At 36.8% G+C, this 17776-nt stretch overlaps 1 protein-coding gene across 17 annotated transcripts in view; it reads left to right on the top strand.

The window, feature by feature from the left end:
• Positions 1-17776, top strand: part of MEF2A (myocyte enhancer factor 2A) — a 186402-nt gene that overhangs the window by 118075 nt on the left and 50551 nt on the right. For 12 of the 17 annotated variants that reach the window (XM_042235042.1, XM_012098353.4, XM_012098352.4 and 9 more), the window contains one exon: positions 17285-17422. In XM_042235042.1, the coding sequence (XP_042090976.1) occupies positions 17285-17422 (138 nt within the window). Of the gene's footprint in view, positions 1-17087; positions 17220-17284; positions 17423-17776 lie in introns of all 17 variants that reach the window. The other 5 variants (XM_060401555.1, XM_004017715.5, XM_012098350.4 and 2 more) reach the window with 2 other exon arrangements.

The following is a 17776-nucleotide window of genomic DNA, read 5'->3' as shown; positions in this document are numbered from 1 at the left end:
AGCCCCCTGCCCTGCTCTTTTATTCTAACAGAGCCTGAAGCAGCAGGACGGTGATGCCCAGGGTGAGGCCCCCAATCCTCACGGCCCTCCTCCTCCGCCCACATGTCCTGCGCCATTGCCTCATGCAGCAGTCACTGTAGCTCCTGCAGTTTTGGTTTTACTATTTTCATTTTGCTATGTATTTGAATATTATTATTTATCATACAATTATTGGTTTTCATTTACGTGCTTTTTATAAGGAATTGTGCATTTCTGCGTGTGATTTTTATTTTCTTGAAGTCAGGTTTTTCTCCATCAGAGATTGATGTTACTGAAAAATAAACAGGAGTTCATGTCATGGGTGGAAAGGGTTGTGATATATATATACATATATATCACTTCATAATACAGCTCATTTCTGTAATGTATTTCTTGTGATTATTGATAAATATCTTTGTATCCTTTTTATATCCCTGTGTGTCATGGGTTGAGTGTTTCAGTACTTATGATGAGATAAATTGTTCTTTTTTCTCGGGAAGTTCTTCAATACATTGACCAGATTTTTGACCAAGGAGGGAAGGAGGGTACAGAGAATTGGGAGAAGAGTGTTCAGAAAAAGCTCCTTCTAGAGGCAACACCATCACCTGAGTCCTTTAAAGGGTAGGGTTGGAGAGAGAAAGGGGGTTAGAATCAGAAGAAAGGTAGATGGGGTGGGATAGCTTATGTGAAAAGTAGGAAATGAAGCATAGCATGCTTACTTTACAAAGTTAAAAATCAGCTAAGAATAGCTATAGTGTAGTGTGAAGAGTTTGGAGAAGGAAGTGGCAACCCACTCCAGTATTCTTGCCTGGAGAATCCCAGGGACAGAGGAGCCTGGTGAGCTGCCCGTCTATGGGGTCGCACAGAGTCGGACACAAGTGAAGCGACTAAGCAGCAGCAGCAGCAGCATGAAGAATGGAGATAGCTAAAACGCGAGAAGTAAACCAGATCCCAAACAGATGTATAATAAATACCCTTGACTTCCTTCTGAAGATATGGGTACCTGTTGAAAGAGCCTAATAAAGCTACCTGAGTTTTACTGAGTCTTGCATTTCCCAAGCTGTAAATTGTTAGAATTGCTTTATAGTTTTTTTGAAAGGCGTTGAAGAGAAGTGAAAAGGGTAAAAGTATTGGATGTACTGCATTATTTCTTCATTTTTCAATTTATCGAACTGATGTTTATCATACTGTATATGAGACGTTGTACTGGACACTAGGAGTATGGTGATAACTGGACATGTTTCTCTGTTTCCCTAATAGGGTTATGTGTGGCTATTTTATTATCTTACCTCAGAAGTCCCTTTGTTGGATACATTTCAGTATGGATTCAAGGCACTTAGAATTCTAAGATACTGATGTTTACGACCAAATATTAACCATTCAGCATATAAACATTATATTACTATTAGAGCTGGAAGCCTATTTAGAGCAAAAGATGTAGAGTGCTTACCATATTCAACAATGATATGGGTATGCCTGAAAAGCAAGATATATCTATAGTCTTAAGAGATATTTCAGTTCTTTTATATAAAGATAGCTAATACATTCAATTAAAAAAAACTGGCCATTCAATTCATTTAAAATTAAGAGGATAACTATATATTTATTGGTGCACAAGTAACTGTGGTTTTGTCGTGTTGAAATTTGCCATTTGATATTGGAATACATTCTTAAATGTGGTTTTGTTATATATCATTTTAATACACATTTCTTACTTTATATATATTTTTTACTAATGACTTATTTCCTGTGCATTTTAGATTAGGGAAATGATGTTAGAAAAAAAGCAAGTTGAAAGAATTTTCTTATTTTGAGTTCAAAATGGGTCATAAAGCACTGGAGACCACTCACAACATCAACAATGCATTTGGCCTAGGAACTGCTAATGAGCATACAGTGCAGTGATGGTTCAGGAAGTTTTGCAAAAGAGACAGTAGCTTTAAAGATGAGGAGCATAGTGGCCAGCTATTGAAAGTTGGCAGTGACCACTTGAGAGGATCATGGGAGAAGTTACCTAAGCACTCGACCATTTTACTGTTGTTTGGCATTTGAAACAAATTTGAAAGGTGAAAAAGCTCAATAAGTGGGTACCTCATGAGCTGACTGAAAATTTTAAAAAATGGTCGTTTTGAAATGTCATCTTATTCTGTGCAACAACAGTGAACCATTTCTCAATTGGATTGTGAGGTGTGATGGAAAGTGATGACTAGTTCAGTGGTTGGACTGAGAAGAAGCTCCAAAACACTTCCCAAAGCCAGAGTTGCACCAGAAAAGGTCATGGTCACTGTTGGGTGGTCTGCTGCCCATGTGATCCACTGCACCTTTCTGAATCCCAGCAAAACCATTACATCTGAGAAGTACGCTCACCAGATCAGGGGGATCCACAGAAAACTGCAACACCTCAGCTGGCATTGGCTAACAGAAACGGCGCAGTTCTCCACAGCAGCGCTCCACCACGCATTGCACAACCAGCACTGCAGAAGTCGAATGAATAGGACTGCGAAGTCTTACCTCATCGACCATAGTCACCTGACTTCTCGCCAGCTGACTACCACTTCTTCAAGCATCTTGACAACTTTTTGTAGGGAAAACACTTCCACGACCAGCAGAAGGCAGAAGATGCTTTCTAAGAGTTCATTGAATCCCAAAGCACAGATTTTTATGTTACAGGAATAAGCAAACTTAATTCTCATTGGCAAAAATGTGTTGATTATAATGGTACCTATTTTGATTAATAAAGGTATAGTTGAGGCTAGTTATAATGATTTAAAATTCACAGTTCAAACCACAATTACGTTTGCACCAACCTAATATTTTGAAGTTATTTTTGTAGCTCAGTCCTGAGAGGAACTCAGTTTTGGAATCTATAGTCTAAAGAAAGCGAGACGTTTTCTTGGCATAGATAGTCATAACTGTACTTTTTAATTTACAATTGTGCTATCAGTGTTGTACCTATAAACAATTCCAATGGTAGTGTAAACTGCTTATATAAACAATTTTGAATGATAGTATGCACATACATTATAATTATCTAGGTTTTTGTTTGAAGGGTTGATTCGCACCTGTAATGTATGCTTTAATCCTTATGTATCCTAAGGCTGTTCTAGCACACTGGTATGTGATTATTATATTTATTTATTCAAATAATATTTCTAGTAGTTCTTATTTTAGTTCATTAGCACTAAAGTACCAGAAAGTAAACTTTTAGTACTGTTTTGAAAATGTTAGTGAATAATGTTGGTAAATAAGCTATATGCTTGAGTCTTCGTGAATGTATGAACTCATGATTATTCATATTGGAATTTACCTCTTATAATTCAACAGAGAATCTTTTTCTGAAAGATTTTGCTACTTTACAAATTTTCTTGCATATAACTGGTTAGTTATTTTGTGGCAATTCCTGGACTTGACTTATTTCTAGAATCTGTCTTAACCTCAAAAATATTTATGTTCTATGAAGAAAACTTAGAAATATCAGCTAGTATTTGTACAGGAATTTAAAATTTTTGCTTGCTTCTTTATGCCACCAGTGTTCATACAGAATTATCTCATAGTATTAAGTAATTAGAATATTGTTATTGCTGTTTTCCACATTTGTATAGCTCATTAAGTTTTTAAAAATTGCTCTGTTACTTTGAAGAGTAAAACCTACCAGTTATGTTCTGTAGGACAGTAGAAAGTAAGATTTTAGGTGGATATTTAGCTGTTTTGTGAGAAGTGATATTAGAATTCTCAAATCCTATCATTTGATATTTTCTTAATAACAGTTCAAATATAATTAGTATTGTAACTAGCTTTTCTTGGATATATGAGTTACTGAATGATTTTGGGTATGCACATAGAAAAAAATCATTATCTGTTTCACATCATACACAGAATTTCTGTTGAATAGAGAGTTTGTGTAGAGGAGTAATAAAATAAAGGAAAAACAAATTGGGTATAGTTGATGGAACGTCTTGTATTCCAGGCTGTGGCATTTGACATTTGTCCTGTGGTCACTGGACAGCTGTTAAAGGTATTTAAAAGTCCAAGTGGTCAAATAATTGTAAGAATGATAAGCTGGAAACAGATAACTAACTTTTAAAAAGAAGTTTATAGAAATAGACTGTTACCTCATCTCTTAATTATGATAGATTTTTAGCTATGTTGAGATTTATATGATGCTATTCCACTTGGTTTGAAAGGGGAAGTAGGATTAAATTGGGGATTTAGGCTGTGTTCTAATTAATACATTGTTAGTTGGATTTATCCCAGGAATGCAGGGTTGACTTAACAGAGTATCCTATTATTATGAACGAAAGTTTTAATATGTCCATGCTACATGAATAATCCATATAGAGTCAAGCAAATGCCAGTCAAGATCCCAACGAATTAATTTTTTCAAGAATTCAAAAACTGACCCTTAAATATATAGGGAAATTAAGGGGATAAGAAGATACTCTGAAGAATAGCAAGATGAGAAGCTTTGTATTACAATATATTGAGACTAATATTATAGCTATAGCAACGTGGCATTGGCACAAATACTAAATAAATCAGTGAAGTAATAGCTCAGAAACAGAACCATGCACATAATGTGGTGTTGCACGTCAAAGGGGGAAAGAACCAACTCTTTAGGCAGTGATGCTGGGACATTGGATACATACATATGGGGGAACTGTGAGACTGAACCTACCTTGTATCTTATACAAAACTGACATCCTGAAATATTATCGACCTAAATGTGAAAGGCAAAATTGTAACACTTCTGGGATATAATGTAGGAGAATACCTTCATGATCTGGAGGTAGGGAAGGAATTCTTGTACAAGACATAAACATTGCTACCATAGAGGATAATTGTAAAGGAAAAATGAATAAATTTAATTTTGTTAAGAACCTGTATTCATCCAAAGACAAGTGTTAAACATGTCACAGAGTAGGAAAGGATTGTTTTCAACAGTACGTAAAAGTGGCAAAGAACTTATGTTGATTACAAGTAAAAGAATGACTGTAAAGCGATAAGAAAAAGACAGCTCAATAGGAAATTGGCAAAGTCCTGGAACACTTGGCACCTCACAAAAAAGAAAATGCAAATGGCTAGTAATTTTGAAATGTGCTTCATTTTCTTGGTAATGAAGGGAAAGCAAGTTAAATCTTCATTGCAGGTAGAATACATTGATACAACTACTTTAAAAAATTGTTCAGCATTATCTAGTGTGACGATATCATTTTATGAACTAACAGTTCTGCTCTTAAGAATATACCCTGGAGAAGTGTGTGCAGATACACAGTAAACTATGTCTGCAAAAATGTGCATAGCTCCATTTTCATAATAGCTCATAGGTTGAAGCACCTTCAATGTCTATCTGTAATAGAATGGATAACAAGTTTTCTCCCACATAATATAGTACAGTATTCAATAAAAACGTTCAAGCTGTAACTACCTGCAACCCCAAATGTCCAGTGTATTGAAGGAGAACAGACAAAATAATACAGTGCATATATTCCATTCACATAATATTTAGAAATATGTGCATGCTCAGTCACTAAGTCATGTCTGTTTGCAACCCCATGGACTGTAGCTCACCAGGCTCCTCTGTCCGTGGGATTCTCCAGGCAAGAATACTGGAGTGGGGTGCCATTCCCTTCTCCAGTGGATCTTCCTGACCCAGGGGTTCAGTCCATGTCTCCTGCATTGTAGACAGCTTCTTTACCAGTGAGCCACTGGAGAAGCCAGTTATAGTTTGAGGGATATATATCGTAAACCTATGATAAAAGTACAGGAAGTTGACACCACAGACTTAGGATGGTATACTATGGAGGAGAGAGGGGAGGGTTATGTGATTGAAGGAGATACACACGGTTCTGGTTCTAGTGTATTTTTTGACCTGATTAGAATTACTGTTGTTCACTTTGTAATTGTTGAATTTTATATAAATTTTGATGCACCTTCTGTTGTTGGTGGTTTAGTCACCAAGTCGTGTCCGACTCTTGGCAACTCCATGTTCTATAGCCTGCCAACCTCCTCTGTCCATGGGATTCTCTAGGCAAGAATACTGGAGTGGATTGCCATTTCCTTCTCCAGGGGATCTTCCTGACCCGGGAATTGAACCCAGGTCTCCTGCACTGTAGGCAGATTCTTTTGCCGACTAAACTACGACGGAAGCCCTTTTATGTATTAAGTCCAGTTTTTAAAAAACGTTTTTGTTTTCAAAGTGTCTGGAAAGAATAAGTATCTTTCAGAATTGGAAACAATTATTAAAAATGGAAGAAAGGAGAACCTTTCACATTAAAAAAAAGTTCTAAAATCTAGTTTAAGTTCCTTGGGACTTAAGACATCATTCCATAATTTTAAGCACTAATATATTCTTTATGCTAGAGGTGAGAAATCCATTCAGCCAGTGTTTATGGAGTTGTTTAGTTGTTTCACTGAAATGTGATTTAAGGTGGTTGATAATATTGTGGATTGGTATAATTGATGAGCTCATTGTGCATTTTAAAACTATGTGTATATACCTTTTGAGTACTTTTAATTCCCTGGTTTCACTTCTAGGTGCTATGATTATTACTACTTTGGAATGGAATTTGATAGTTATCATTATAAAATTGAGTGTGTGTCAAAGAATATTTTTAATTCTTGGTTGACGGTAGTTAAAAATACAGTCTTATTTGACATGGGCTCTGTTAAACAGGCAGTACAGACTCCTGAATCCAAAATTCATTATCATCTAAAAATTCCAGAAAATACCAGTCCTCTGGGATTTTTATCAGTTTTTATTTCAGACTCCACATGATTCAAATGTTTATTTAAATATATTTACAATGAACAATATCCTGAGTCCTAAATTTCCTCATTCTGTGAACAAACACCAAAGGTTATAGTGAGTGTGTATATATATATATATATATATATATATATATATATATATATATATAAAAGCATATATATTTTATATATATCTGCATTGTATATATAATTTCCATGGAGAACAAATGTTATTTTTATTATGTTTGAAATTTTAAATGTTATTTTTTTGCTGATGAAAGAATATAAGCAAAAGGAAATCTATTTAAAATTAGCTTCCTCTGCCTAATTTAAAATCCTTTTTGAAATATGTTTCTGTTTATTGTGTTTAAAAAAAACCCTGAGATATCCAGAAAAAAGTCTAAAACAGCATTGTTCTTGCCTCCTCTGGTTTCTTTTTCCTGGTTTCTATCTCGTTTTTACTCTTCCCTTATTCTTGCTGTCTTCAGTGGGCTTCCTTGGTGGCTCAGAGGTTAAAGCGTCTGCCTCCAGTGTGGGAGACCCGGGTTCGATCCCTGGGTAGGGAAGATCCCCTGGAGAAGGAAATGGTAACCCACTCCAGTATTCTTGCCTGGAGAATCTCATGGGCAGAGGAGCCTGGCAGGCTACAGTCCATGGGGTCACAAAGAGTTGGACACGACTGAGCGACTTCACTTGACTTCAGTTTCACCAACAGGTTTAGTAATGTAAACCAGAAAGTGACAAGCAAATGTTCAGTGCCAACCAAACAGTGTTTTATATACCCAGAATTCTGAAACTGTTTCTTTGAACTTGAAAGATGAGGTTGTGAATACTTTATAAGTAGAACAGTAAAATATGTTCTTTGTTGTAAACAAACAGTAAAAGATCTTTATTGGTGTATATACCATACCATAATTTGAGTCAGCTTTTCCAAGTTTGGGATCTTTTCTGGTCTCAGTTATGGAGGCATTAGCCAGGCTTGCTTAGGAGACTTAGATGACTTAGGTAAGGAGACTATTAACTAATGACTCAAAGAATTGTGACAGTTTTTTTTCATAAAGGTTCTTTGATTATAAAGAATAGGAATTCATTTGAAGTGACTCTAACTAAAGAAGAATATATTGGAAAAATGTAGGCAGATGGCATCCAAGTCTGAAAGGAATGCCTGGCTTCCTTAAGGCCTGAAGAGGAACTCTGTCTCAAAGTTTCCATAGTCCCTCATCTCTGCCACCATGGCTAGTGTGCAAGATGACTCTCCTGAAGGCACAACTGATGGTCTTCATGTAAAACTAATTGATGTTCTAGGTTCTTATACAATTAGCCATTTTTGTAACCAGAACATAATTCCCAAATTTTAAAGAAACTTAAGTTATGATACTGTCTTGCTGATGCTTTCTCAGTAGTATAAAAGATTTAGTGAACTGTGGACCTTTGTCTCAGTGCTAACATGATTTTTTTAACAGAGTTGATCCTCTGTAGATGACATGGAGTTTCTCTTATTTAAGAAAAGTATGACTTTTGATTTTTAGACCTCTTGGTTTATTCTTCAGCCGTCTTTGTTTAACATAAGATCCAAAATAAGAACTTTTGGCTGTTAGTTGATTATAGCTAAATGTACACTTAAAATGAGAGGTCTTCTTGCACTACCAGTTCTAATCTTTCGTATCCAAAAGCCCACTGGAGAGTATCCCAGAAGCTTTCAGAGTCTAGATTGTTATTAGTTGAACTTGCATACGAAATTATAGTTATAAAATTGTATTTTTGTGATTCAGATGCAGTCAGCTGTCAACAATTTCTGTGGATCGACCTAGTACAAATTAATGTCTCTGAATTGCCTTATATTATTGCTTAAATATAACAAATTCATAACTTTTTGTTTTAGAAAACATCTGAAGTAACATCACATCATCCTGGTCTCTCCTTTGCTATGTGGTTTTTTTTATTGTGCAGGTATTAATAAATATTTCATATGTGTGTGGCACCTTGTTTGTCTAGACTCTGAAAATGTAAAGCAGTCTATACTTCAGTCTGAAAGTTCATACATTAGTTGAAGAATACAGGAAAAAAAGCAAGAGAGTTCCTGAAAAACATCTATTTCTTCTTTATTGACTATCCCAAAGCCTTTGTGTGGATCACAAACTCTGGAAAATTCTTCAAGAGATGGGAATACCAAACCACCTAACCTGCCTGTTGAGAAATCTGTATGCAGGCCAGGAAACAGTTAGAACTGGACATGGAACAACAGACTGGTTCCAAATAGGAAAAGGAGTATGTCAAGGCTGTATATTGTCACCCTGCTTATTTAACTTCTATGCAGAGTACATCATGAGAAACACTGGACTGGAAGAAGCACAAGCTGGACTCAAGATTGCTGGGAGAAATATCAGTAACCTCAGATATGCAGATGACACCACCCTTATGGCAGAAAGTGAAGAGAAACTAAAAGCCTCTTGATGAAAGTGAAAGAGGAGAGCGAAAAAGTTGGCTTAAAGCTCAGCATTCAGAAAACGAAGATCATGGCATCCGGTCCCGTCACTTCATGGGAAATAGATGGGAAACAGTGTCAGACTTTATTTTGGGGGGCTTCAAAATCATTGCAGATGGTGACTGCAGCCATGAAACTAAAAGACGCTTACTCCTTGGAAGAAAAGTTATGACCAACCTAGATAGTATATTCAAAAGCAGAGACACTACTTTGCTGACTAAGGTCTGCCTAGTCAAGGCTATGGTTTTCCCTGTGGTCATGTATGGATGTGAGAGTTGGACTTTGAAGAAAGCTGAGTGCCGAAGAATTGATGCTTTTTAACTGTGGTGTTGGAGAAGACTCTTGAGAGTCCCTTGGACTGCAAGGAGATCCAACCAGTCCATTCTGAAGGAGATCAACCCTGGGATTTCTTTGGAAGGAATGATGCTAAAGCTGAAACTCCAGTACTTTGGCCACCTCATGAGAAGAGTTGACTGATTGGAAAAGACTCTGATGCTGGGAGGGATTGGGGGCAGGAGAAGAAGGGGACAACAGAGGATGAGATGGCTGGATGGCATCATGGACTCGATGGACATGAATCTGAGTGAACTCCGGGAGATGGTGATGGACAGGGAGGCCTGGCGTGCTGCGATTCATGGGGTCGCAAAGAGTCGGACACGACTGAGCGACTGAACTGAACTGAAGTAAATACAGTGTTGCATATGTTACATGAATGCTCTGAAGAGTAAGTGCTCTTACAATTTCAGCATATGAAGCAGTGGGGAAAGAAGGTTTCATGGAAAAATGCAGTTCAAACTAGGCCACAGTGAGCTATAAGGTAGTCACACAGGTAAGAGAGAAGACAGGGTTTCAAGCAAGTGGGGTAACATCAGTGAGGGATTTTTATGACTGTAAGGAGGACAGTAATTTTGACTACTCTGGCTGGGTCAGAAGTTTCAGGGAGCATAAAAATGGGAAAGGAAAAAAAGGCTTTTAGGTAACTTGCAGTCAGGCTAAGGAATTTTGATTTTGTACTCCATGTTTGTTATTTCAGGAGGGATGTAAGATGTATAAAACTACTGCAGTTTCAGGGAGAAAATAATAGAAATTATATTTTATCCCAAGATTTGTTTGTTACTGTTTTAGAAGATTGACAGTCATTCATGCTTATAATTTTTTCAGTGTATGCATATATTAGGGGCTGTGCATGAAATATGTTTACAGGTGGGGTGGGATAATCTAAAAAGTTGAGAGAGTACTGCTTTTAGATCACTGAGAGCCATCAAATATTTAAAACAAGGGTGACAAATACAAAGTGATATGGAAGAGAACTGAATCTGTAACAATTTATGGGACAAATTAGAAGAAAGAGAAGTGAAGGAAGGTATAGTAAGAGTCCAGGTATAAAGCAGCACAGGCCTGCGTGAGTATGGAGGCAGTAGAAGTGGAATAATATATCTACAAAATTTGGAATTCCATGTTAATGTGGGGAGGGAGCAAAGTGAACAGCAAGATTGCTTGCTGTGTTGACTAGACATAGCTAAGTCCAAAGAGGAGATCTATTGATACTTGATAAAAGATAAGAAATTCCATCTTGATTAAATTGAAGTAGTGATATTAGCCGAATATCCAAATGAAAATGTGCATTTGTCACTTGGGTGTATAGTTTTTCAAAGTTTCAGAATAGATTTGGAAGAAGGTATAAAATCATTACTCTCATCCAACTATAAAGTGAGCTTCAAGTTACTCTTCATTTCAACAAAACTGATTTAATTAATACCAAAACTGAGAAGAAAACATCCTTTTACTTGTAAGTTTGATTTAGGTATATGCTGTTTGGAAAGTTTAGATACATTATAGGGATTCCTTCTCCCTGGAAATGCTTATAGTCAAAACACTACCTACTCTTTCCCCAATAGCTTAAATTTTACTTTGGCCCTCGTAAGCTTCAGATGGAGAAGGAACCCTGTTTTGAGAGAGTCTGTGGTTTGCACTTTTAGATGATTACACTCTTAATACTGTAGTATGAATAATAATTTCATTTATGAATTGTCACAAAAATTAAGGATTATTCTCCTTAATTTCTTGAATAAGAGGACTAAAATCTGATAATTCTCTGATCATAATTATCTTAATTGTTGATACCATAATAAATTAATACAGGTCATTAATTAGGTAATCAAATATTTAAAAAAATTTTAACAGCACATTGTTTTTAAATACTCAGTCCAGTACTAAGTTCTAAAAAGAGCAGACTCTTTCCCCTGCATTTGGATCTGCTGTGAATCATGAGTCAAGGGTGATTTCACTCTTAGAACTGTTAAACAGGTCGTTTTGTGTTTTCTCCAGAAAAAGGTAAAATCATGACTCTCAGCTATATAATGAACATGTCAAGAGTTTAACTTACTAATTTCTGAGGGAGCACAAAAAATGTTGCAGCTGGTTAAAGGTAAATCCAAAGGTAAACCCAAAGACAAGTGCATGAGCCCATCTAGAAGCTTTTCTGTTGATTCAGACAGTGAAGACTCTGCCTGCAATGCAGGGGACCCAGATTCAGTCGCTGGGCTGGGAAGATTCCCTGGAGAAGGGAATGGCTACCCACTCCAGTATTCTTGCCTGGAGAATTCCAGTAGAGAGAGGAGTCTGGCCGGCTGCAGTCCATGGGGTCTCAGAGTTGAATGTGACTGTCACTCATCAAGAAGGCAAAATGAATTTTATTCATAGATGCAAAACTGACCTCTTCCTCATTGAGAAAAGAGGTCAGTTGAGACCACCCGCAGACAGCATCTATTTGTATGTCTATAAACGGTAATTATTTGTATTACTCTCAGCTTTCTACAAATAAACTTCTGTTTCTGCAGAGTTGTAAAAGAGCTCAAAGACCAGCACAAACCTCAATGAATCAGATAACCTGGAAGGATGTGTCCTAATGGATGCATTGCTTTAAATTAAGGACACTTAGCAATTATTTTTTCATCCCTTTAAGAAATTTTTACAATCTGTCTTTATGTAATGAGTATTGAAGGTAAATGTTATCTAAGGGTATTCATTATTTAAAACCTATGTAAAATTTCTCAACATCACAAAAAGAAAAGCTATTAAAGAGTTTAACTTTGTTGTGACAAGTAGAAAGTTTGTGTTTTTAAAAGTGTTTAACTGACACTCCAAAAATAAAATGTCTGTCTTCTGTAGAAATAGATTGATAAAATTTGTAGGTACACTAATTTTACAATTTCATGTAAATAATGTTTCTAGTTAGACCCTTTAGATATATTTGGAACACTGATATAAAGACACAGAACAGATTGTATCAAGACAGCATAAATTGATTAATAATTTAATTTTTCATCACCCATTGATCCCTTTAGCAATTCATAATCTATACTTCAGAATACAGTCATTTAAGAAAAGCAAATAGAATACATTAACTTAAGTGATGTATGCCCCTGAAAATATCAAATTATTCTGGCACAATAGAGTCTTCCCCTTAAGTTTTGCCATAATGGTCTGAAAAACTGTCAATCACATGTATAAGAATGAAATACTTTAAAAATCTTGCTTACTTAAGAATGTGGAACATTATTATCATCAGTAATAACTATAAAGAGTACACAGTGCTAATATTCTTGAATGTTCCCACTTAAAAGCAGACTCTCCCCTTAATGGTGACCTTTCAGGTTGTATTTTCCAAGTGTTTTTATTGAGGCTAGCTTGCAGTATTTAAGAAAGCTGAAGCTAGCCTGTTTCTTATATGCCTCGCCTGACCTTGTTAATAGATACCAGCATTCCACTTGTTAGTACCAGTGACACAGGAGAAACTTTTAATATTATGGTATGGTGTATTGATAAAGAAGACAGAAAAAGTCTTTTTATGGTAGTTGGATCCGCAAAACAACTCTTCATGTTCTAGTGATAAAACCCAAGTTGGATATCCAGCAGAGGTACATGAGCTTATCTGTAGAGCTGATACAGCCTCTTGAATTCTCTCACCATGACAGGAACCCCATCTAAAGTGAAGGCTTGCAGAACTGGAGATACCAGAACAGTTTTCTTCCTCATTAGTACAAGTAGGGTTAACCCTACTCTTCTAGGATAAAAGTGTGTGATTATTAAACAAAGGCCATATTCTTTTTCTTCTGTAATTTGAAAATGTTCAGAGAGACACACTTGGGTGATTGTTGTTACTAGAAGAGCAAGACTGTGAATTACCTAGCCTTAAGGTATAGGAATAGGAGGGAGAAATATCTGGAGATTTCAGTATAGAATAAATCAACTTCATGATAAAATCTGTATATAGGCATCTACTGTATTTGTTGTTTCTGTAGCTGTGTTGGTTATGAGAGTTCATTGTGTTCCAGTATTCTCAGTGTTAACTTCTTCATTGCTGATAGCAAGTTGCAGAGCTTTGGCAGGCAGAATTTGCTACCATGAATGGGGCAGAATTTATCTTCACCCTTTAGTTAGAAACAACAGGACTTTTTATGACTAAGTATACATAAAAGTTCAGTGATTACTTAGACCCACATATATAACTTAGAGCCTTGAGGCTAATTTTGGAGAAATAGGTGTGGTGTATGCTGCCTCACACGCTAGTAAAGCAATGCTCAAAATTCTCCAAGCCAGGCTTTAGCAATATGTGAACTGTGAACTTCCAGATGTTTGAGCTGGTTTTAGAAGAGGCAGAGGAACCAGAGATCAAATTGCCAACCTCTGCTGGATCATTGAAAAAGCAAGAGAGTTCCAGAAAAACATCTATTTCTGCTTCATTGACTATGCCAAAGCCTTTGACTCTGTGGATCACAGTAAACTGTAGAAAATTCTGAAAGAGATGGGAATACCAGACCACCTGATCGGCCTCTTGAGAAACGTATATGCAGGTCAGGAAGCAACAGTTAGAACTGGACATGGAACAACAGACTGGTTCCAAACAGGTAAAGGAGTACGTCAAGGCTGTATATTGTCACCCTGCTTCTTTAACTTCTGTGCAGAGTACATCATGAGAAACGCTGGACTGGAAGAAGCACAAGCTGGAATCAAGATTGCTGGGAGAAATATCAATAACCTCAGATATGCAGATGACACCACCCTTATGGCAGAAAGTGAAGAGGAGCTAAAAAGCCTCTTGATGACAGTGAAAGAGGAGAGTGAAAAAGTTGGCTTAAAGCTCAGCATTCAGAAAACTAAGATCATGGCAACTGGTCCCATTACTTCATGGGAAACAGATGGGGAAACAGTGGAAACAGTGTCAGACTTTATTTTTGGAGTCTCTAAAATCACTGCAGATGGTGATTGCAGCCATGAAATTAAAACATGCTTACTCCTTGGAAGAAAAGTTATGACCAACCTAGATAGCATATTCAAAAGCAGAGACATTACTTTGCCAACAAAGGTCCATCTAGTCAAGGCTATGGTTTTTCCAGTGGTCATGTATAGATGTGAGAGTTGGACTTTGAAGAAAGCTGAGTGCCGAAGAATTGATGCTTTTGAACTGTGGTGTTGGAGAAGACTCTTGAGAGTCCCTTGGACTGCAAGGAGATCAAACCAGTCCATTCTAAAGGAGATCAGTCCTGGGTGTTCTTTGTTAGGACGGATGCTAAAGCTGAAGCTCCAGTCCTTTGGCCACTTCATGCAAAGAGTTGAGTGATTGGAAAAGACTCTGATGCTGGGAGAGATTGGGTGCAGGAGGAGAAGGGGACGAGGATGAGGGGAAGAGGATGAAAAAGCTGGATGGCATCACGGACTCGATGGACAAGAATTTGAGTGAACTCTGGTAGTCGGTGATGGACAGAGAGGCCTGGCATGCTGCAGTTCATGGGTTGCAGAGTCGGACATGACTGAGCAATTGAACTGAACTGAACTGATGCTGTCTGCTCATGTTTAGTGATGTGTTGTGGTGGAAGTTTGAGGCATTATGGTGGGATTCCCAGTGCATGCCAAGAAATTTGAGCAGTTAACATAGACATCCCAATGATTACTTCTGATTCTTTAAGCATCAAATTGAACAAAGTGAAATTTAAAAATGGACCAGACAAATTTTTAAAAAATTCTCATATCTTAATGTATTGTGTGTTTATATTTTACTACTTTCAAGAAAAGAATTTAAGTAGCATTCACAGTTATTATAAATCATGTTTGAAAGGATACCAAGATCCATTATTATGAATTAATTTAAAATATACCTTAAGTTAACATAAATAATCATTTGCAGTACAAATGCATTCATCTAATGTTAGTCTATTGTTCAAACATTTCTTAGGCTAAGTTGGTATGCCTACTTGGAAAATTTTAACATCTGAAAATTTCTCTGTGGTTGGCTTGAAAATCAGCAAATCTAAAAGCTATCTAAGTTGTTGAGCTTAAAAATCTACTTTAAAAAAAATTCTACTTTATAATAAGACCGATGAGGATTTTTTTTTAAATTTAGACATTCTGGAAGTTAATTAATATTCTATAGATTAGTAAGCCCTAGTCTTTTAACTAAACAAGTCATTTTGTAGTGATTTTAAGAAAAATGCAATATGAAAAAAAAAAAACTGTTCACTATATTTTTATCCTTAAGTAAGAAAACAGAAAAATAATCAATATGGTCCAGGACATTCAAGAAAATTCTCCAGAAAGTCAATTCAGTGGATTAAATTAATCCATGAGGGAGCTCTATAGAAAGAGGTAGCAAAGGGTGGGAAATATCATGCTGAATTAGTTTTTATCACAAAATTTAAAGATTTGTGAAGTCAGTAATATGTACATTCTGTGTAAGAAAGAGTCATTGCTGTCATACATAGATAGGTATTTGAGTTTTTATGCTTCAGAGTTATGTAGGAAAATCAATGTGCGTGCATGCTAAGTTGCTTCAGTCGTGTCCAACTCTGTGACCACATGGACTGTAGAACTCCAGGTTCCTCTGTCCGTGGATCTTCCAGGGAAGAATACGTGAAGGTGAAAGTCACTCAGTCCTGTTCGACTCTTTGCGACCCCATGGACTGTGTAGTCCATGGAATTCTCCAGGCCAGAGTACTGAAGCCTTTCCCTTCTCCAGGGGATCTTCCCAACCCAGGGATTGAATCCACGTCTCCTGCATTGCAGGCGGATTCTTTACCAGCTGAGCCACAAGGGAAGCCCAAGAAGGGAAGCCCACTGGAGTGGATAGCCTATCCTTTCTCCAGTGGATCTTCCTGACCCAGGAATTGAACCAGGGTCTCCTGCATTGCAGGCAGATTCTTTACCAACGGGGCTATAAGGGAAGCCCTAGAGTGTGTTGCTATTTCCTCATCCAGAGGAGTCTTCCTAACCCAGGGATTGAACCCACATCTCTTACATCTCCTGCATTGACAGGAAAATCATAGCATTTAAGAACAAATTAGGGATGAAATTATTGGGATATCGTGCATATTCTTTCTGGTGAATGGGATAAACTCTCAGGCCAAAAGGAATGTCAGTAGATGAAGTTGCTGAAATGTTCATTTCATAAAGATGCTGCAATAACTTCTCAAAGTATCATCTTGATATATTTTGGGATCTCATACTCATTGATCCTGTCAGACATGTTGATTAGGCTGTAATCAGATTTAGATTGTAATTATCAGAACAGTGAGTAATTTCATATTCTCTAGGAAGTTTGGAAAGGAAGAATCCAAATATGGAAATACTCCTTTTCTCTTAATGTACAATGGGAACATAATTTTGCTTATGATAAGGATTACCTTATTTGAAGAATTACAGTACACTTGTGATCATTTAAAACCATTTCAGTGGCTCTTGTATTACTCAGTTCATTCAGTCTGTGCTCTCTTACTTTTTACAAAAAAGACTCATGGCAAGTTAGTATCATTTGTGTGTGAATTTTCCAATTGTATTTCAGACTTTAAGAAAAAAAGGCCTTAATGGTTGTGAGAGCCCTGATGCTGACGATTACTTTGAGCACAGTCCACTCTCGGAGGACAGATTCAGCAAACTAAATGAAGATAGTGATTTTATTTTCAAACGAGGCCCTGTAAGTACTTTTACTTTACCTCTACTTTTTATTTGTTGATCCTTTTTGTTAACTTCATTATTTAGGCTCTGAACAAGAAGGAACACAGAGGGTGCGACAGCCCAGACCCTGATACTTCCTATGTGCTAACTCCACATACAGAAGAAAAATATAAAAAAATTAATGAGGAATTTGATAATATGATGCGGAATCATAAAATCGCAGTGAGTACTAAAGGATGGTTTGTGCTTTTATCTTGTGCATGAAGAGACTGACCACACCTCTTGTTGTTTGTTTTCACAGTGGGTGATGACAGCAGTAAGTAGAAGGGGGGGGGGAGGGGGAGGGACGAATTTCTTTTGAATTTATAGAACTTCAAGATAAAATTGTGGAAATCTTAACAGTAGTACATCTTCAGTGTCTTAAATGCAGAAGTGAAGAGAAAACATCCTAATCTGGGCTCTGCTACTATCTCCTTACTTTTGAATAGGGCATCTAAACATCCTAGATTCCAATTTCCTCATCTGTAAAGTGAATGAATTGGCTCACATAAATTTTTTAAGGTCCCTTCCAGCTTT

The sequence above is a fragment of the Ovis aries genome, chromosome 18 (assembly GCF_016772045.2).
Source record: "Ovis aries strain OAR_USU_Benz2616 breed Rambouillet chromosome 18, ARS-UI_Ramb_v3.0, whole genome shotgun sequence".
Taxonomy (NCBI): domain Eukaryota; kingdom Metazoa; phylum Chordata; class Mammalia; order Artiodactyla; family Bovidae; genus Ovis; species Ovis aries.
This window is presented reverse-complemented; position numbering and strand designations above follow the sequence as displayed.